At 42.1% G+C, this 23,160-nt stretch overlaps 1 protein-coding gene across 1 annotated transcript in view; it reads right to left on the reverse strand.

The window, feature by feature from the left end:
• LOC124788619 (sialin-like) overlaps positions 1-23,160 on the reverse strand; it is a 79,125-nt gene that overhangs the window by 47,919 nt on the left and 8,046 nt on the right. The window contains exons 2-3 of the mRNA XM_047255888.1: positions 15,232-15,443; positions 10,621-10,854 (exon numbers count right to left, since the gene is read on the reverse strand). Coding sequence (XP_047111844.1) covers positions 10,621-10,854; positions 15,232-15,443 — 446 coding nt within the window. The remainder of the gene's footprint in view (positions 1-10,620; positions 10,855-15,231; positions 15,444-23,160) is intronic.

Here is a 23,160-nt window from a genome sequence, read left to right on the forward strand (position 1 = left end):
CAAAGACATTGTATTCCACCCGTGTATTTCAGCTTTCTCTGTTCTCATACTCCACTGTACTATCTCATCATCAGTAAAGATCATGTCTCCCCTTCAACGCTCCACTAATATTTATGTTAAATACTATACCACCTCATCAGCAGTAGATTACACCTCTCTGTTTAGATTCAATATTGTTGGTCTAATCATCTGTAAATTTCATCTCTGTAATATTTTACAGAGGGAATGAGAAGGACGAAACTTAGACAGTAAAAATACTCTAGACATAAAATTTATTGTAAAAAAAGATTACACTAAGGTTGAGTGTGCAAATTAACATACACTGTAGCTATGACATGGAAGAATCAGAGTTGAAATAGTATAATTATTTTACTTTCATATTTTTACATTTTTCACACACATCTTTACATACAACATTCCGCTGAGCCTATTGCACACACTTTAACTATGACACGCCATATTCAGAATTTAAATTGTTGAATCCTTTACATTTTTTCACACATTCACTTTCTGTGAAATTACAATGGGTTTTTCTGGCTTACTTATATTTGCAAATATTTTAAGTTGCATAAATTTTCGATTTATCACAAAAGTATACATCATACTTGAACTCAAGGTAACAAGAACATATTCTCCTGGCAATTGCGAGTTCAGTCAACATGTAGTAGATCAGAAAGAAATTCATGTCAGTTACAAAGACGAAATATAGCTAAAATTTACAAAAATAATTTGCAAGTGATTGTCTGACCTCAAGCAAATGCATTCACCTAATCAGATGTATGAAATTCTTACCATCTTTTGGCAAAATTGTGAATTTATAGTGTGTTATGGTCGAAACTGAGTGTAACTTTGAATTATATACTGCACAATGGATGCTTCATTATCATTTAACATACATCCCTCACAGTCATCAGTGCTAAGGTCTTTTGATAAAGAGTGCTTCACACTTTCACTCTACTCATTGTATGTTGTGTGTAAGTACTGCGAATGTTCATCTTTGCTCTCAGTCCTATGAAGTCAGCAATAATCTGTTCTGTCAATCCATCTTTCAATAAACTCATTTTCATTTTATTGACACATGGAATGCTATAAACGTTATATCAGAATAAGCCAAAGTGCCAAACAACCTATGCACATCACTTTTAATACAGTCGTATTTGAAACTGTTACAGACTTTATAAGGCTATAACCACCTGTGTAACACATTTTTACATTTTTTGGCTCAAGGTTTTTCAGAATATAACCAGGACGATAAGCTACATGTAGCGTCTTGGAAATATCTAAAATAGCCATTCCTAGAGCTACAGGTTTATCACAAACAGTGTTAACCCCACTTAATTCAATATTTATTAAAACCAAATCTCCACTTGAATTCGGCTTTGCAGTCAGAGTAGTAACTCTACATCTACCATCCCAGCTCGTTACTAGCTTCAGACCACACATTTTTCTCGCGTTTTGTATAGTTCTGCCAAAAATACAATTATTTATGAGCCTGAAGAATTTTTTCGAAACTGTTCTTTGCGTTATGCATTTCTCAGCACTAATACCCACATACGTTTTCATCCAGGCAGCATGACAGAATTACAATAAGTGGTAAATTTAGTTTAGAATAATATTACTTTTCAGTCACTACTTTGAATTCTATATTGAATCACATAATTTTTCTTATCGTGTAGTATAGAAATGAGCTTCTTGGGAACGCCTGCTTGTTGAAGCTAGGTGATGATAAAATTTTCTCTGAACATAATGACAGATCAGAATCAAGTTCATGTAAACTTTCTGTATATTCAACATTCTCTTGTAAAAATGTAGCCCATATCAGAATCATCAGATATGTTCACAACATTAAAACCGTCAATAGGCATCAATGCAAATTCAGGGATTGGTGAGTATAACTATATGGGTAAGCTATACAAACTGTTACATTGAGGTGTACAATATAAAACATATCTATACTTTCATTATACTAAGCTATGAACCTATTGTGTTCAGCTGTATGTCGAAGTGCTAAGTGTGCAGTGAGAGTGAGCAATACCATCTCTGATACCACACTCAACAGATTGCAATTACACAGTGTCAACAATACACTGAGGTGACAAAAGTCATTTGATAATACCCAGTAACTTGTTACAGTTTCACTGTAACATGGAGGGGAGAATGTTACAGTTTTGGTGTAAGATGGTTGGTAAATTTGTTTCAGCTTTGTTGTAACATGGATCAATTTGTTAGTTTCACTGTAACATGCGATATTTGTCACAGTTTTGCTGTGACATGTAGGACAATCTGTTACTGGTTTGCTGTAAAATCTGTGGATATTTATTATAGTTTTGCTGCAACATGGATCTGTTAACAATTTGTTACAATTCTGCTGTAAAATATGTTGTTTGTTACAATTTTTGCTATAAAATGATAATTTGTTACAATTTTGATGTGACAAAGTGATGCATAGAGGAATTTGTTAAAATTTTGCGATATAACGGTGACATATGGAAGTGAAGTGACATGTGGTTGCACTCTGTGACAGCATAAGTTAATAGAATCAGCAGATGTCAGGCCTTTAGTACCACAAGTTAAAATCTCAGCATTATGCCTCTTGATTTTAGAAGGCTGCTGAAACTTCACTCGCCATTGCAAGTACTATGGAAATGTGTGGATGAAGCCGGAATAACTGATCGATTCTATAAGATTTTTTCCGTGTTTGTATATTGACTAAATGCTTATGCTTGTTCATAGAACTGACAGTAGAAATCTATACGCTTGAGGTCGAATGAGGGCACATAAAGCAAAGAGCAAGGGATGTAAAACAATCTTCTGTGAAGGATTTCAGTACTGGTGATTACAGGCTATGTGAATTTGGAAGTTAAAGCAACTGTGCAGAATGTAATTCAATCAAAGCAGTGTGTAGTTCCTACAGCTAAACAGCACAAGTTACATTTACCTGCACAAGATGATAAATGGTTTATACTTCTGGACAAGGCGAATATATTAGCCATCTGAAAAATGATGGTGACTGGTTTTATTGTGAGGCTGAGTGAATCCCATTCCAGACACCCCTAACTCAGATCAATCTGAGGATGTATCAGGAATCGAACCCAGATCCTTCCACACCAAAAGCAGTGCCACTAACCGTTTTACTATTTCGGTGGTTGATTTTATTGTGAATAGGTGAAAATGAAACTGAAACCCGATGATGACTGATTTTATTATGCATGTGTGGCAAAATGGTAAAACATTAGATGTGATTATATTTTACATGTGTGGAAAATGCAAAAATATTGAATATAGGAACTTTGTACAGTTTAAGCTCCGAATATGCCGCATTCTTGCTACAGAGTAAGCAATAAGCTGTCCTGAATGGTGTATGTAAATGCACACAGACAACCAAGCGTGCATCTAACTGTCTTCAGAATGTAATCTTCTTTGCCTCTAGAATACTTTTGTGTTGTGCATGTGAGAAAAATGTGAAACATTTAATATTAAAACATTGAACATTTTAAAGTTTGAATACTTCTTGTCATCGCCAGATTGTAAGTAAATGCGTCCATCTAGTTTTCTGTGGAATGTTAACCTTTTAATATCAAATTTTACATCAAGAGTATTATTGTCTGAGCTTTTCTCCTTCCCATAAACTCTGTAATACATTACAAAGAAGCAGACTAAGTTTACTGATGAGTTGGTACATTATTTGGCACATGTGCAATGTGTGTGTGTGTGTGTGTGTGTGTGTGTGTGTGTGTGTGTGTGTGTGTGTGTGTGTGTGTACTTACGTAATTTACGATAAATAATCGAATACTTTTGAACATAGTGCCCAGTTCAGCTGAAAACAAGAAAAAGCTTTTGGAAACATTGAAATATAATTGCATACTTTTTAATATGTGCAAAAATTGAAAATGAAAATATTTTTTAACATGGCGGACTTCGACAAAAAAATATGCTTTGCTGTCACTGGCTGTTTCATTTTGATTTTTAAATTTCTTGTCACCCACCATTTCCAATATTTTTAAATTTCCTAGTAGAACTTTCCTTAACTTTTACATTTCTTCTCATTTTTAAAATATTTCCATCTGTCATTATAACGATGTTATTTATAGAAGGCCAGTGACCCCACATGATGTCATCAAGGTTCAGTGTTGGTCAAAGCTGTTCAGATGCCCCATAGATATACTACTGCCAACTTAAAGCACGTGAAGACTTCTTGTAAATACTTAATATGCTCCTCACAGCTCTTCCTTCAGTCACTAAATCGCGAAGATAATGATATACAAATTTTAACTTGATATCGGAAAATATTATATCCACTAGTGGAGACAACATTGCCACATGCATTGTGAGCCTGAAGGGCAAGCAATTAATTTCTAAAAGGTACCAGTCCTTAGCAAATGCCTAATCCCTCAGCTGAAATAATCTGACTGTACAGCTAATTGAGATCTAAGATTGTCTATATTTGGGCACATGCGAACGATCTAAAATACATTTGCAAATCCAGCAGTGTTATGGGTAAGGGAACTACCTTCTTATTTAGTTCTCTACAATCAACTATCATGCTGGGTTTACCTGACAGTTTTGACACTGAGAACATAGGTGCAGAATGTAGTGACTTAGACTGACGAATGATTCCTTGCTCTAACATCTCCTCCACTAGCCCATTTTAATTCATTCAAAAGGGACAGCAGCAAACGATACGGCATCATATCAGACAACTCAGTTCGATATTTAGTCAGACTGATGGGCCCCAGCTTGTTCACCAGAACATCCTTAAATTGTGCACACAACTGATTTATCTATTTTCTCCCGCTTAAGGGCAAGTGTTCCAAATGAACTATGACATCCTCACCTCGCTTCTGTTGCGTTGTGACTATAGAAACGTAAGAGTGCTGGCAGAAGGAGATTCTCACAGAATTGGAAGGTTAAATAGTCAGGACCCAAATTAGGAACCATTTCCATCACCCTAAGGATATCTGGCCCCAAAATCACGTCTGTGGAAAGTTCTTCCGCCACCCTCAACTTCATTTTCCGCGTAAATCACGAATCCTCAGTTCCTCATATATCTGTCCTAGCATATGCACTGAACTCGAAATATCAGTAACGTAAGACATATCCTGACTAAACCTGGCGATCTGTATGCTGCATATTGGGTATGGAACCAACTTTCTCCTAACATAATAACTTAGCTACCTGTATCTAGAAGGACATACGATTGCTCACTGTTAATCTTACAAGATATAAGTGTGGTCACATTTCACTGTCAGAAAAACGTCGGCCTAATACCACACCGTGCAACGACAGAACTAACACCACCAACTGCAAACCTGGGAATCTGTTCATGGTAGAATCTTTATTTCCTTGTGTGTAGTCGCATCTAAAATGGCCTGTAGTGCCGCATAGGAAACACTCGTCCGACCTTGTCTCTTAATTCCGTGGAACATTCCCTCCATATTTAGCGACTTCCTCTCCTCTACATCCCTTGGAAGACATGTCTGAAACCGTCAATATTGCATGCTAATTTCTCTAAGTCATTGAATGTTTGACGGGGCGAGGCAAGCATTATTCACTACCGACCTGTAGGTTTGATCCTTTCTACTATATTAGCTACGATTTCCGCCTTAGTATCTAGAAGACAAGACGCATGGATGGCTGTCCCTACCCCATTCATGTAGTTGTCGAACTGTTCCCTTATCCCCTGTTCGCACCCGTAATAAAATCGACTAATTTTCTTATGGCTCTAAATGGCATTATTCTCTTACACAACTCTTCATGGAAGCTTGCCACCATTTCCTTTCCAATAATATCAGCCGCTACTCTTTGCACTAAACAGCCCATGGTATGTGATTACAACATTTGCAGCATTTCAACAAAAAATGGCTCTAAGCACTATGGGACTTAACATCTGAGGTCATCAGTCCCCTAGACTTAGAACTACTTAAACCAACTAACCTAAGGACATCACACACATCAATGCCCGATACAGGATTCGAACCTGCGACCGTAGCGGTCACGCGGTTCCAGACTGAAGAGCCTAGAACCGCACGGCCACAACGGCCGGCAGCATTTCAATATCAATCAACCCCCAACTCCTGTTTTTGCTCATTCAAGGCTACCAAGTTATATATAAACTTCACCCTAGACTTAGAACTACTTAAACCAACTAACCTAAGGACATCACACACATCAATGCCCGATACAGGATTCGAACCTGCGACCGTAGCGGTCACGCGGTTCCAGACTGAAGAGCCTAGAACCGCACGGCCACAACGGCCGGCAGCATTTCAATATCAATCAACCCCCAACTCCTGTTTTTGCTCATTCAAGGCTACCAAGTTATATATAAACTTCACTATTCTCGGTATCGAATCTACAAAGAACTCACAGTTGTTCATTATACCTACTAGTTGGTGTGACATTCTACCAAACTGTTTACTCCTCCTGTTTCTAACTCTGGTACCTCTAGCTCTTCTGCCTGATAAATATCGTTCCCCTGTATCATATTCATTCTACTGCTCTGCAAGGCTGTTATTGACAACGTACCACTTGTAATAACATCTATCTACGCCACCTTACCTTTCAGTTTATCTATGACGTCCTTGCTTACTGCCCCTTTAGTTAAAAATATTAAATAATTTACCCTATTTACATAATGCGTAGACATAACCTGCAATCTACATAAGTAAAAACAAGAGGGAGCCTCGCACACGAAAAATTTCAGCACCAACTCTGCCTCAGTCAGCGCCAACCTAGCACTCGTATTTATTTCATTAGTCATGTTCAGGTGCTCCCCCCCCCCCCCCCCCCAGCGCCAACTGTAACGACCTTCCCCTTTACCTAGCCAAGCTGTTGGGTTGACTGGGCCACAGTGTTCGCAGAGGGCCTCTCTCGAATGACTGCCTCATAGGCCATCCCATCTTTACGCAGCCAAAAGGCACTTGCCACATCCCTAACGACCACAGCTGAAACATGACAAAGGAGTGAAAGACACAGTTTCCAGAGATTACTGTACTAAGGCACCATGCCAACAAAATACATTACTTCGCTTTGCAACCAAATTGTTGCGCAGGATTTGGAGTTTGGCTGGAGATTGTGCAAGTTGCTTTTTTATTAAACAACAATTTACAATACTATAGCACACGTGAATACAGGAAACACTTGTGCTCAACGTCTTGCAATAATTATCTCAGGTAACAAATGGGTAACAAAAAAAATTATTTGCCCGACAGTAATAAAATAACCAGAGCGGACAACAATGATGTAAAGTATAAACTATCAAAAGATACAGGTACACATTACATACATAATACAATATTGCTTCTGTCCGCAGATGACTTTGCAAAAGAGAGCCAAAATAAAATAGCAACATCTACATCTACACCATTACTGTGCAATTCACAATTAAGTGGCTGGCAGCGGGTTGATCGAACCACCTTCAAGCTATTTCTCTAACTTTCACTCTCGATCGGCAGCGGGAAAAAAGAACACTTAAATCTATCTGTGTGAGCTCTGATTTCTCTTGTTTTATTATGATGATCATTTCTCCCCATGTATGTGGATGCCAACAAAATATTCTCGCAACCGGAGGAGAAAGTTGGTGATTTAAATTTCACAAGAAGAACTAAGAGTGGTACTGAAATTGTCTCCTAAGTCGCTTAAGCAGAACGTCAGAGGGCCTATAACACTTCCCTGTGGAACGCCATATATTACTTCTTTTGTACTCGATGACTATCCGTCAATTGCTACGGACTGTGACCACTCACGAATCCAGTCGCACAACTGAGGCGATACTCCATAAGAAGTCACTTACTGTGGAAAAGTATCAAAAGTCTTCTAGAAAAGTAAAAATATGGAATCAATTTGACATCCCCTGTCGATAGCACTCATTACTTCGTGAGATTAAAGAGCTATTTTGGTTTCACAAGAGCGATATTTTCTGAATCTGTGTTGGCTGTTTGTCAACAAAACGTTTTCCTCGAAGTAACTTACGATGTTCGAACACAGTATGTGTTGCAAAATCCTACTGCAAATCGAAGATAGTGATATGGGTCTATATTTCAGCGGGTTACGTCTGTTTCCTTCCTATATTCTTCCGCAATAAGCAGAATGGCTCATTAGAATTATCTACAGTCCACTACTACCTGCGCCTTCACCGTTCCCAGACAGACAACAGACAGAGCAACACAGTCTACACTGATACACAACTTACTACAACATCTACAACAAAAATGGATAAACAAGTAAAAGGCATCATGGCTTATCGCTAATACAGAATGATCTCACAATGGCCTCGCCATGTTTTCCAATTCAAAACAATAAGTCTACACTCATATAGCACCACGGCCACGTCACATAACTACACTTAAATACAGGCATGGCACTATGAAATTACCCATGACCCTGCTGTACTTGTTCACAACAACTGACAATACCAGGATGATTTCATTGATACAGCCAGAAACCGCAGTGCTATATTTTGGTCGGTCAGAACTCTGACAACCATCGGTGCTCACGAACTGCAATTAAGACACACCCTAGAACATACGGCACTTCAAGCTCAGCAATTTATTGCTAAGCGAAAACTTCCACCCTCTTTCCTCCCAGTCTGTGAGTTGCATCTGCAATCTGGAGTCTGAAAGAAACACGCCATCTGCTACGACAGCTCGCGACATCCACATTACAGTCGACCACATTCCGCGCTGACAGTTGCAGTCCACTGATGGTGCTTGCACACTGCCATTGGAACTACAGCTCTCTGCTTCTTCAGGGTCTGGTTTCCTTGGTGACCGTCATCGAACTCCAGCCTGCTCTGCTTCGCCTCTTGACAACAGTCACAAAGGTGTTTTCGGAATTTTCCGCGTTCTGCATAGCGCGCCACCGCAACAGCACTCGGAAACGCGCCTCCAGTGCAGGACGTCCATATGTGCCGCGATACGCTTCACAAAATAACCCTAAAAAAGAATGAGCAACCTCCGTTGTCAATGCTGGCAAGATGTCGTATTTCCTGGTTCTCCCTCTTTAACTACCCTCCAGACATTTACACTCTATGACCGAAAAAGGACGAAGAAGGAATTATCTGAATGGGATGGAAATCGGAAGATGTGATGTACAGGCACAGAAAAAATAAATGATTACAATTTCAGAAACATTGATAATTTATTCAGGAGAAAGAGCTGGGATACCAACATGACTGTCGTCCGCCATACAGCGAGACAGTCAGGTGGCATGGTCTGGAGTGCCAATCCTTTTCATAGCAGAACCCGTTTGGATGTAATCCGCGAGACTCTTACAGCACAGCGGAACGTCGACGATATTCGACGGTCATTTTGTTTCCCTCCATGGCAAACCATCCTGGGCTTATATTTCAGCAAGATATGCCTGCCAGCAAAGGGCGAGGATCTCTACAGCTTGTCTTCGTGCTTGCTAGGCCCTACCTTGGCCAACAAGGTAGCTGAATCTCTCCCCAACTGAGAACCTTTGGAGCATTATGGACAGAGCTCTCCAGAGAGCTCGGAATTTTGATTTTCTAACGCACCGGTTGGACAGAAAGTGGCACGATATCCCACAGTATCAGTCAGTGCGAAGGCGAATAACTACATGTATAACGTCCAGAGGTAAAGCCACATGTTATTGACTTGCGAAGTTTTTTCTCTTGAATAAGTCATCCAATTTTTCTGAAATTGAAATCATTTATTTGTACATTTACAACACATCTACTGATTTCCATCCCATCCGGATAATTCCTTCGTGGAACCCAGGTAGGTTTTCTTTTGTCTTAGAATGTATTTCGCTTATTTACAGCATAGGAATATAATGTAACGAAAAATAATCTCATAACGCTTTAGCTGTGCAGACGGAACAGATCATTACGATTAATTTATGTGAAATGAAAGTGTTTGCAACCAACCCATGGTTTTACAAGGCGAAGGAGGGTGTTGTTTAATCTATGAAAATGCCTGACTGAGATTTTCACTCTGCAGCAGAGTGTGCGCTGATATGAAACTTCCTGGTAGATTAAAACTGTGCCGGACCGAGACTCGAACTTCAAAAATGGCTCTGAGCACTATGGGACTTAACAGCTGTGGTCATCAGTCCCCTAGAACTCAGAACTACTTAAACCTAACTAACCTAAGGACATCACACACATCCATGCCCGAGGCAGGATTCGAACCTGCGACCGTAGCAGTCGCGCGGTTCCGGACTGCGCGCCTAGAACCGCGAGACCACCGCGGAGACTCGAACTGACAGGAAGTTTCACATCACTGTACAGTCCGCTGCAGAGTGAAAATCTCATTCTGGAAACATCCTGCAGGCTGCGGCTAAGCCATGACTCCGCAATATCCTTTCTTTCAGGACTGCTAGTTCTGCAAGGTTCGCAGGAGAGCTTCTGTAAAGTTTGGAAGCTAGCAGACGAAGTACTAGCAGAAGTAAAGCTGTGAGGAGGGGGCGTGAGTCGTGCTTAGGTAGCTCAGTTGGTAGAGCAATTGCCCGCGAAAGGCAAAGGTAGCAAGTTCGAGTCTCAGTCCGGCACATAGTTTTAAACTGCCAGGAAGTTTTATGAAAATGCCTGTTGCTGCTCGTTGTGTCATGAGTAGCCTAGGGTACTTTCATAAAAGCACATGACGATGTAAAAAGTACCTGCACCAGTCCCTGTGTGACTCTGTTGGCAAAGAGGACGTAGTCACCAGCCCACGCTGAAGCCGGAGAGAGAACAGAGAGCAGAGACGAAACGAAGACGCTGACTGCGAACACAATCTTCCCTCCAAAGTAATCGGCAAGCATGCCGCCAGGAACGTGTCCAATAACGTAGCCGTAGTAAAAGGCAGCCAAGAGCTCACCCTGCTTCTGCTTATCCCACGTGAAGTCGCCATCCTGCAACAAACAAACACGGTTAAACAGTTAAGATTGTAACATTCGCCTCCTCTTCCTTTTAGCTATACTTTACAACTTCACAAGCATATGATGAATGGGTGGAGAGGTTGCGTGAGAGCACTGGATGCGAAACTCAATACGTAAAGGGAGGTGACAATATAGTAACCATGGGGGATTCGAACGAGAGAGTTGAAAGATGTAACGAATTCTGCAATAAATAACAGTTGGTAATAGTGAATAGACTGTCCAAGATTCAGAAAAGGAGGAGGCACACTTGGGGAAGACCTAGAAGCGTGGGAAAACACCAGCTTAACCATGTCATGACGGAACAGTGATTCCTAAACCAGATGCTGGATTGTAAGGTATGCTATAAGCAGATATATACTCAGATTACAATTCAGATGTGACGGAGACCAGACGGAGGTTTGAGATAATCGCCAAGAAGTATCACTGTGCCAGGAGGTGGGATACTGAAGTGTTGCGAGATGAAGATGAACGTTTGAAGTTCTCCGAGTCTGTACATCAGGCGCGGCTTGTATTCTCCACATGATTTTAAATTATGACAGTCACCTTCTTTTTTTAGAATTGTTGATGCGCTCCTAAGTGATGTTTTTCAATCATATAGTAGCTAGCGTTAAGGATGTGCGTTGAAATGTTCGTTAGCTCCACGTAGCCGAGGTATGGGGAATAGCTTCTGTAAAGCACAGCTCCAACTTACTTCTAAAAAATTCAACTACCTGAACCTAACGGAGTGCTACGAAACTGCGCTTGACTTTAAACATTCCACTGCTTACAACATAGGGGAATCAGCAGAATGGCTGAATCATGACTCACGAATCCCCTTATCTGGATCTGATTATCCTTTGATCCATTCATAGATATTTAACATTAAAGTTTTGGTATTGTGTAGAATATGTGAGGCTAGCGACATACTCTCAGACTTGTGAAGCATACCTTCCAGACAATCCCAAAAGCATGTGAGGATTGTCATGCAACTTAACAGCTCACTCTTCCAAGTTGCTGACAATAATGACAAGCACAAAAATGGAAAAGATGACAGTCAGTTTGGCTTTAGGAAAGGTAAAGGCACCAGACAGGTAGTTCTAACATTGCCAGAATGGAGCCGAGACACCTCAGCTATATAGGATTTGTCGACTTAGAAAAAGCACCATTATTGAAAAGTAACACCTCTCTAAATTTACTAGCTTATATTTGCCTGGCATAAACACAAATATTATCAATCAGATTTTTAATGCTTTCTGGAGATCTAATCAGTGCACGTTCTCCGCCCTAGAAGTTCCGAGACTGATTTTCTTGCTGGCGTATGAGCGACGTCAGCGCAATATCCGAACAACGTAGTTTTACTTGGTCCCTCTGTGATCACTAGAGGTCTGCCGACTTCGTGCCATTCCGGAATGTTTATGGTCTCTGCCAACCGATCAACGTATGTGTCACTTCTGCAACACACTAACCTTTTGTACATTCATTCCTTTTATGGGCAGTATGCTGGCTCCTCTGAGAAAGGAGGTGGGGATTGTCACAGCAGCCAATGTGCTACGAGCCGATCGCAAGTTGCCGTTGCCAGCATCTTCCTCTCAGGGGCTAAGTAAAAGTGTGCGATCATGTGCATTCGAACAGTTGTCAACAGACAGTATAAGTAGTGGACATTCCACCCCATATGCATCCGTGTAGCCGGAAGTGTTGACGCGACCGATTTCGGTACAAAGAGATATGCCGGCCACAGGTCGAATCCACCCGGCGGGTTAACGAGGGTTCGGTGTCCCAGTTAGCCTGCATGTAGCTTTTCGACGCTTCCCCACATTCCGCTAGCTGAATACTTCGGCGTTTCGTATGGTCTGCCTCGGATACACGCCACACAAATGTTCAAAGCACTTTCTCACAGTTGTTCACAGAAGATTGGACACACTGCTTCTGTCCTGGGAGGTGAAAAGGAAATTGACGGCTTTCGCTGTTGTGTCTACTTAAACATTTACTCAGCATCAGCGGGCCAGCGTAGTGTCATCAGTGTTGTATTACAAAAAGCAATGGAGCATCAAGTGTTCTAGGCAGTTTTCAGAATCTTTTGAGGAGGAGAAAAATGTGTGCAAACTTTTTCCCAGACACCTTGATTCCGAGCAAAAATAATGACGGCCGGCCCCGGTGGCCGAGCGGTTCTACGCGCTTCAGTCTGGAACCGCGCGACTGCTACGGTTGCAGGTTCGAATCTTGCCTCTGGCATGGATGTGTGTGATGTCCTTAGGTTAATTAGGTTTAAGTATCCAGAATGAGATTTTCACTCTGCAGCGGAGTGTGCGCTGATATGAAACTTCCAGGCAGATTAAAACTGTGTGCCCGACCGAGACTCGAACTCGGGACCTTTGCCTTTCGCGGGCAAGTGCTCTACCATCTGAGCTACCGAAGCACGACTCACGCCCGGTACTCACAGCTTTACTTCTGCCAGTATCTCGTCTCCTACCTTCCAAACTTTACAGAAGCTCTCCTGCGAACTTTGCAGAACTAGCACTCCTGAAAGAAAGGATATTGCGGAGACATGGCTTAGCCCACAGCCTGGGGGATGTTTCCAGAATGAGATTTTCACTCTGCAGCGGAGTGTGCGCTGATATGAAACTTCCTGGCAGAGTGAAAATCTCATTCTGGAAACAGCCCTCAGGCAGTGGCTAAGCCATGTCTCCGCAATATCCTTTCTTTCAGGAGTGCTAGTTCTGCAAGGTTCGCAGGAGAGCTTCTGTAAAGTTTGGAAGGTAGGAGACGAGATACTGGCAGAAGTAAAGCTGTGAGTAGCGGGCGTGAGTCGTGCTTCGGTAGCTCAGATGGTAGAGCACTTGCCCGCGAAAGGCAAAGGTCCCGAGTTCGAGTCTCGGTCGGGCACACAGTTTTAATCTGCCAGGAAGTTTCAACAACAACAATAATTCTTGAGTGTACGCTGCAGTGGTAATGGGACACCTCTGCAGTGTTTTCGATGGGAATTGTTTATAAACAACGATACAGCCCAGACTTGGCTCCCTTTGGCGTTCATCTCTCCTTAAATGAACCGCTGGCTATGAAGACAACGTTTTGGCAGAGACAACGTACTGCAGATACGAGTAGAGAAGTGGCGGAAAGCACAGCCGGCTGCCTTGAATGACGAGGGGACTGGGAAATTGGTACAACGCTACGACAAATGTCTAAGTCGGAGCGGTGACTTTATCGAGAAGTAGCTGGAACATGTAGTAAATTGTTGCAATCAAATATTTTTGACTTTCACTGAGGTTTTCATTTCGCGACCGATCGACCATACTTTCCGAACAGGCCTCGTAGAGCACCTCAAACGTTAAAGCTACCATCTTATCTTTTCTCTGGTTTTTTTTATATTGTTAATCCTGTCTCGAAACTTATTGGACTGGTGGAGTATAGCTCGGCTCGTTCCACATCCCTGAAGGTTCTTCCAGATAGGATCGACAGAACATGATGACTGAATTAATTGATTAAGTAAGGGACAATAATGAAGTTGCCGAGATCTTATCAAATAAAGCAAGTAAAGTAGTATGTGGCATCGCTAGCAACGATCCTACGGAATAGTTTCTCAAGTTGGCACTACGAGAGACACAGACGACAGCGCTCTCTAGCCGGTGCTGTCGAGGTCTACGAGCTCCGCGACTGCTTCAGCCCATTTGATCAGGTGCAGCAGGCCAGGACACTTCGCTTCAGCATCGTACCTACGTACAAAGTTATGTAATCGTTTATCACCTTCTTTTTGCACCAGTAAACCACGTTCTTGCAGTACCGACTTGTATTACCTTTTCTCGTTCCTACCCACGCGCCAAAATCCCATCCTCGTCGCCAAAATTTTGTATCCCGCCTGGGAGGCGGCGCGTGGGTAGGCACCTGATCAAATGGGCTGAAGCAGTCGCGGAGATCGTAGACCTCGACAGCACCGGCTAGAGGGCGCTGTTGTCTGTGTCTCTCGTAGTGCCAACTTGAGAAACTACTCCGTGGCATCGTTGCTATCGATACCACATAGTAGAAGACGGTAACTTGTTAAATACTTGTGTGCCAGTACCAAGGCTCCTACAACCATTATTAGGAAACCTAAAGTCATTTCATAAGGGCCGGCCGGAGTGGCCGAGCGGTTCTAGGCGCTTCAGTCTGGAACCGCGCGACCTCTGCGGTCGCAGGTTCGAATCCTGCCTCGGGCGTGGATGTGTGTGATGTCCTTAGGTTAGTTAGGTTTAAGTAGTTCTAAGTTCTAGGGGACTGATGACCTTCGCTGTTAAGTCCCATAGTAATCAGAGCCATTCATTTCATAAGGCTACTTACATTCGCAGCCTCTGAAGGTAAAACAAGACACAGTTTACACTGTAGGAGAGACTCACTCACTTTACGGCCACCCGAGCCCCTGACTGCCAGCTCCCCCGGACAGGCGTCAGGGTCGATGAAGGGGCGGGCGCTGCCGTTGGAGTCCCGCTCCAGCACGGCCGTCTCGTTGACCATGTCCACGATGGCCACCGACAGGTTGACGCGAGTTGTCAAGCTGGAGGTCAACCCCAGGAGGCACAGTAGCGCCATCGTGTAGCGCGTCTTCCACAGGCCTGGGCACACAGGCACGCCGTCGTCCAAATCACCTCTGTCAATTGTTCAAACATCAGATGACTCTCTCGTCAAAAGTGCAAGAATTTAGTAACTGTGAAACAGAGTTTTACTGAAGTCAAGGTGTCCAATACATCTATGAAAAATAATAAAAATTATAGCAACTCCATCATGTGACACCATCCACTTCACATGACACCAATCACATTCAAATCTCTTCCCTGTTTGTTGTCACTGGAGACCAACCTTCTGTTTCCTACTTTCTAGCTGTGAAGTGAATCATTGTTGAACTTTCCTCTAATCTCATAACGGTCCAAATTAAGCAAAAATCAGCATTAATGACATTAGCTGCCAATGGGCATTGATTTAAATCAATGGGGAAAGTTGAAGCCGGCCGAAGTGGCCGTGCGGTTAAAGGCGCTGCAGTCTGGAACCGCAAGACCGCTACGGTCGCAGGTTCGAATCCTGCCTCGGGCGTGGATGTTTGTGATGTCCTTAGGTTAGTTAGGTTTAACCAGCTCTAAGTTCTAGGGGACTAATCACCTCAGCAGTTGAGTCCCATAGTGCTCAGAGCCATTTGAACCATTTTGGAAAGTTGAACATTTGTGCTGGACCGGATTCGAAGAAAGGTCTCCTCTTTACTAGACAGATGCGCTGACCACTGCACCATCCGGAAACAGTGGTCATCGCAACTGCATGGATTACCCCAGCACGCCTCATATCAACTTATCCACAAACTACTGATGTATTGCCTCGTGCCCATTACTCGGTGGGGATGATCAACTGAGCGCCTAACTGTTACAGGGATCATCGAGATGTTGCGAGTAATGAGAGTAAAGGGCAAACGGTACTACATCAGTAGTGTATGGACAAGATGACAATTTTGGTCTGCCGGGAGGCGTGCTAGGGTAGTCCGTGCGTTTACAATGATTACTGTGTCCGGATGGTGTAGTGGCCAGCGCAGCTACGTAGTAAACAGAAGACCCGCGTATTCAACGAGGTCTGGCAAAAATTTCCAACTTTTCTCATTGATTTAAATCATTGTCCACTGGCGGCTAATGTCGTTAATTCCTTTGTGTTTTGTTTCATAGTAGTTGCAGGAACAAAGTGGCGTCTGATCTTTCGGACAAGTCCGGAAAAACAGACATCTTGTATATAATATTAAGGAAAAGCACTGCATATTCCACACAATCAATTTTTTCAGAAAGTTCAGGAGAAGGAAAAAAGATTAGTTAAAAACGACTGAACACAAGAGATGTAAAAACACTATCTATTTGTCGACGCTTACTGCCAGTTCTCATTCATCTGAGATGGTTACACGCATCATTTCTCTCTGCTAGTAAATCACTGGCTGAGTTGCTGGAAACAAACGCATCACTGAGATGTCACAAATAGTGCCTAATAACTTTACGCCATGTAAAGACACATTCTAATCTCTGTACATAAAAAGCAATCTCCGGATTGACTGACTCAGCCACTGACTCATCATCGCCCAGCCCAAACCACTAAGCACAGAAATTTGAAATTTGGAGAGCTCTTGATCTTATACTGCAGACGTCGTTTAAGAAGAAATTTTTCGAAATTCCACCCCTGTTGTTGTTGTTGTGGTCTTCAGTCCTGAGACTGGTTTGATGCAGCTCTCCATGCTACTCTATCCTGTGCAAGCTTCTTCATCTCCCAGTACCTACTGCAACCTACATCCTTCTGAATCTGCTTAGTGTATTCATCTCTTGGTCTCCCTCTACGATTTTTACCCTCCACGCTGCCCTCCAATACTAAATTGGTGATCCCTTGATGCCTCAGAACATGTCCTACCAACCGATCCCTTCTTCTGGTCAAGTTGTGCCACAAACTTCTCCCCAATCCTATTCAATACTTCCTCATTAGTTATGTGATCTACCCATCTAATCTTCAGCATTCTTCTGCAGCACCACATTTCGAAAGCTTCTATTCTCTTCTTGTCCAAACTATTTATCGTCCATGTTTCACTTCCATACATGACTACACTCCATACGAATACTTTCAGAAATGACTTCCTGACACTTAAATCAATACTGGATGTTAACAAATTTCTCTTCTTCAGAAACGCTTTCCTTGCCATTGCCAGCCTACATTTTATATCCTCTCTACTTCGACCATCATCAGTTATTTTGCTCCCCAAATAGCAAAACTCCTTTACTACTTTAAGTGCCTCATTTCCTAATCTAATTCCCTCAGCATCACCCGACTTAATTAGACTACATTCCATTATCCTTGTTTTGCTTTTGTTGATGTTCATCTTATATCCTCCTTTCAAGACACTGTCCATTCCATTCAACTGCTCTTCCAAGTCTTTTGCTGTCTCTGACATAATTACAATGTCATCGGCGAACCTCAAAGTTTTTATTTCTTCTCCATGAATTTTAATACCTACTCCTAATTTTTCTTTTGTTTCCTTTACTGCTTGCTCAATATACAGATTGAACAACATCGGGGAGAGGCTACAACCCTGTCTTACTCCCTTCCCAACCACTGCTTCCCTTTCATATCCCTCGACTCTTATAACTGCCATCTGGTTTCTGTACAAATTGTAAATAGCCTTTCGCTCCCTGTATTTTACCCCTGCCACCTTTAGAATTTGAAAGAGAGTATTCCAGTCAACATTGTCAAAAGCTTCCTCTAAGTCTACAAATGCTAGAAACGTAGGTTTGCCTTTCCTTAATCTTTCTTCTAAGATAAGTCGTAAGGTCAGTATTGCCTCACGTGTTCCAGTGTTTCTACGGAATCCAAACTGATCTTCCCCGAGGTTGGCTTCTACTAGTTTTTCCATTCGTCTGTAAAGAATTCGTGTTAGTATTTTGCAGCTGTGACTTAATAAGCTGATAGTTCGGTAATTTTCACATCTGTCAGCACCTGCTTTCTTTGGGATTGGAATTATTATATTCTTCTTGAAGTCTGAGGGTATTTCGTCTGTTTCATACATCTTGCTCACCAGATGGTAGAGTTTTGTCAGGACTGGCTCTCCCACGGCCGTCAGTAGTTCCAATGGAATATTGTCTACTCCGGGGGCCTTGTTTCGACTCAGGTCTTTCAGTGCCTCTGTCAAACTCTTCACGCAGTATCGTATCTCCCATTTCATCTTCATCTACATCCTCTTCCATTTCCATAATATTGTCCTCAAGTACATCACCCTTGTATAGACCCTCTATATACTCCTTCCACCTTTCTGCTTTCCCTTCTTTGCTTAGAACTGGGTTTCCATCTGAGCTCTTGATATTCATACAAGTCGTTCTCTTATCTCCAAAGGTCTCTTTAATTTTCCTGTAGGCGGTATCTATCTTACCCTAGTGAGATAGGCCTCTACATCCTTACATTTGTCCTCTAGCCATCCCTGCTTAGCCATTTTGCACTTCCTGTCGATCTCATTTTTGAGACGTTTGTATTCCTTTTTGCCTGTTTCACTTACTGCATTTTTATATTTTCTCCTTTCATCAATTAAATTTAATATTTCTTCCGTTACCCAAGGATTTCTACTAGCCCTCGTCTTTTTACCTACTTGATCCTCTGCTGCCTTCACTACTTCATCCCTCAAAGCTACCCATTCTTCTTCTACTGTATTTATCTCCCCCATTCCTGTCAATTGCTCCCTTATGCTCTCCCTGAATCTCTGTACAACCTCTGGTTCTTTTAGTTTATCCAGGTCCCATCTCCTTAAATTCCCACCTTTTTGCAGTTTCTTCAGTTTTAATCTACAGGTCATAACCAATAGATTGTCGTCAGAGTCCACATCTGCCCCTGGAAATGTCTTACAATTTAAAACCTGGTTCCTAAATCTCTGTCTTACCATTATATAATCTATCTGATACCTTTTAGTATCTCCAGGGTTCTTCCATGTATACAACCTTCTTTCATGATTCTTAAACCAAGTGTTAGTTATGATTATGTTGTGCTCTGTGCAAAATTCTACAAGGCGGCTTCCTCTTTCATTTCTGTTCCCCAATCCATATTCACCTACTATGTTTCCTTCTCTCCCTTTTCCTACACTCGAATTCCAGTCACCCATGACTATTAAATTTTCGTCTCCCTTCACAATCTGAATAATTTCTTTTATTTCATTATACATTTCTTCAATTTCTTCGCCATCTGCAGAGCTAGTTGGCATATAAACTTGTACTACTGTAGTAGGTGTGGGCTTCGTATCTATCTTGGCCACAATAATGCGTTCACTATGCTGTTTGTAGTAGCTTACCCGCATTCCTATTTTCCTATTCATTATTAAACCTACTCCTGCATTACCCCTATTTGATTTTGTGTTTATAACCCTGTAGTCACCTGACCAGAAGTCTTGTTCCTCCTGCCACCGAACTTCACTAATTCCCACTATATCTAACTTCAACCTATCCATTTCCCTTTTTAAATTTTCTAACCTACCTACCCGATTAAGGGATCTGACATTCCACGCTCCGATCCGTAGAACGCCAGTTTTCTTTCTCCTGATAACGACATCCTCTTGAGTAGTCCCCGCCCGGAGATGCGAACGGGGGACTATTTTACCTCCGGAATATTTTACCCAAGAGGACGCCATCATCATGTAGTCATACAGTAAAGCTGCATGCCCTCGGGAAAAATTACGGCTGTAGTTTCCCCTTGCTTTCAGCCGTTCGCAGTACCAGCACAGCAAGGCCGTTTTGGTTATTGTTACAAGGCCAGATCAGTCAATCATCCAGACTGTTGCCCTTGCAACTACTGAAAAGGCTGCTGCCCCTCTTCAGGAACCACACGTTTGTCTGGCCTCTCAACAGATACCCCTCCGTTGTGGTTGCACCTACGGTACGGCTATCTGTATCGCTGAGGCACGCAAGCCTCCCCACCAACGGCAAGGTCCATGGTTCATGGGGGGGGGGGGTTTCGGTATTTAGCATGAAAAATTTAAAAAGTCTGCAATTTGTGAACAACATAAAAATTCGACTAAAGAAAAACAAAATAAAAATCTGTGCAGACAATATTGTCTGCACGACCTAAACAGAGAACACTAAGCTATTAAAGTTATAAAAAGGCAACACTTGTGTCGATCAAGCAGTAAGAAAAACATTTATGCAGCACCAACAGGTTGCCGCATTTGAATTTTAAAGAGTGCGCATAAAATGACATGGCAAGTGTCGTTGCTGTCTCTTTACTGCAGGGGCTATTTTGTTTGAACCTCCGATCAGTCGTCAAACGGAAACAATAGAAAAAATAAAAACTGTGTTTTATTTGCAACATTTAGCTACATCTTCCAACTATGTCTCTACATAGTAGTGTGTAGGATTTTACACACAACGCTAAGTGGAGGTGGGCTACAGGGTGTTGCGGCAACTGTTGTTGTAGGGAAGCTGGGCAGAAGCAGAATTGCTTAGCGGACAAGTCAACACAGTAAACAGAAGATTTACTTAACTTGTATTTGTCTAAGCGTGCGAAAACTCATTACAAAAAATTCAGTAAGAGATAGAGTCCAGCTTTCAGTGTCTACAAGGATGAGTCTCTCTATATTAAAGCACTATTGATGGTGTCAGAGCCGCTGCTAGGTGGCGTCTGCGTAGTATAAAGTAGCGAAGAGGCTGCAAGTGCGAGTGTGCATGTGGTTGTCACCGGCCACCCAACATTGCGGCGGCAGGCGGCGCTCATGGTATGGAACCGCTGAAGGCGTGGTTCAGAGGGAGCACACCGTTGGGTCCGCCAGATCCTGTATAACCGCTATCGGCATCCGGCGGAAATTTGTAATTCCGTTGCCAACTCTGTGATGCCCATGGGTGTTATCAATACGTGATACCGCACATAGTCGTCACTCCGACTTTGACTTTGGTGACAGCATGGTATTAACTTTCCAATACTCTCGTCACAGAAGTCAGCTGCCTGTTCCCTAGGCTGGTCTGCAGCTCGTTGTCTGTGCAAAAATGTTGTCCACATTGCCAACGGTTCATGTGAAAATCTTCAAATGTGTGTGAATTCCTAAGGGATTAGACTGCTGAGGTCATCGGTCTCTGGCTTACACACTACTTAAACTAACTTATGCTAAGAACAACACTCACACCTACGCCCGAGAGAGGACTCGAACTTCCGGCTGGAGGGTCCGCGCAATCCGTGACATGGCGCCTCAAACAGCGCGGCTGTTCATGTGAGCCAAGAAATTAGAATCAGAGGGATCCAACTCCGGACTGTATAGTGGATGATAAAACACGTCCCAGAGAAAATGCCGCAGGAAGGTCTTCGTTGCACCTGCGGTATGTGGCTGAAAGTGTCATGAAGAGTTTAAATATAGTTCGAGGTGTTACATTTTCTGCGAATTCCATTATTTACATAAAGTTATCACTTATAAATTTTGTTTTACCGTTACTGACTGTTACTGACTTTTATATTATCCATTACACTTTATATTCTATTTTGCTGCAAATATTGAGTAGAGGCTGCGAGGAAGTGGACATATTTATGAAATCTCCTACAATTATTATATACAGGAGTAACGTCTGAAAAAATTAACCGTTCACTATTTAGTTTGTCAATGAGAACGCTTCCCACTGTTTTGTGGTGTACAAAAATTTCCATCTCCCCTTTAAATCCATTGTATGTGATTTTGGGAAGTGATGGAGTATAGTAAGATCTTCTTCTATGGTTTTAAATAGGTGTCCAGTGTTTTTGATATGTTACCGATTTTGTCATTTGGTTATGTCTGTAACAGTCGACGTATTCAATGTATCCAGTATGAAAGTACCTGCTAGTCTCTCCTTTGTAGTAGCCTGAGCAGTTTTTACATGCAATTTTGTATATTACTGAGTCTGAATATTATGTCTATAATTGCTTAGAGTGCGTGTTAGTTACTATTGAAGATTGTTGCTTGTGCAGAAAGCTAATTCCACATTAGGCGACCTAAGTAGATTTGCTATTTTCTAAAGAATGTTACTTACAGAAAATATGCTGGCCACACATTTAGTTACGGTATTTCTTCTACAAAGCCAAGATCTTTATTTTTTTGCTATTTATTTCTTCATTTTGTCTATCATTGAGTTGGGGAGGTCATTAGCTACTGGAAGTCCCTTAATGATGCCTAATTCCTTCTCCCTGACTATTTTTTTCAACGTAATTTTGTTTGCTCTGTGTACCGTATAACTTTCTTGTGTATATCTTAGTGACATGATGAGGCAGAAATTGTGGTGCTGGAAGTTATCTTTTTGTATACATCTTGAAAATGTGCCTGTTGTATTTTAATTAGGTAAGCAATAATATCAGCGAAAGCGTTACAGCGTTGAACGGATGATCACTTTCAACCAAAAATTACAGGTTTTTAAACCACCATGGAATGTCAAAACTACAATCAGAAATCCTGTAACTGCCGCAGAAAGAAAAACACTGCCTCACAAAATCTACGAAGCACCCAGATGATATGGTAGGATGTCAGCGTAACTTGGTACACTTACAGACCACTGGCGGGTATGCAAATTATTAGAGTTGCAATTCTCTGTGACAGGCAGAACGGCCACCATGGTGCATTGTTTTCGTGTTCAATGTCGTTAATAGGCCTGATGGAGTACACATTGAGGTCATAAAAGTCATGGGATGGCAATAAGCACATATACAGATGGCTGCAGTATCGCGTACACAAGGTATAAAAGGGCAGTCCACTGGCGCAGCTGTCATTTGTACTCAGGTGATTCATTTGAGAAGGTTTCCGACGTGATTCTGGCCACACTACGGCGATTAAAAGAC

Source organism: Schistocerca piceifrons, chromosome 3 (assembly GCF_021461385.2).
Source record: "Schistocerca piceifrons isolate TAMUIC-IGC-003096 chromosome 3, iqSchPice1.1, whole genome shotgun sequence".
Lineage (NCBI taxonomy): Eukaryota > Metazoa > Arthropoda > Insecta > Orthoptera > Acrididae > Schistocerca > Schistocerca piceifrons.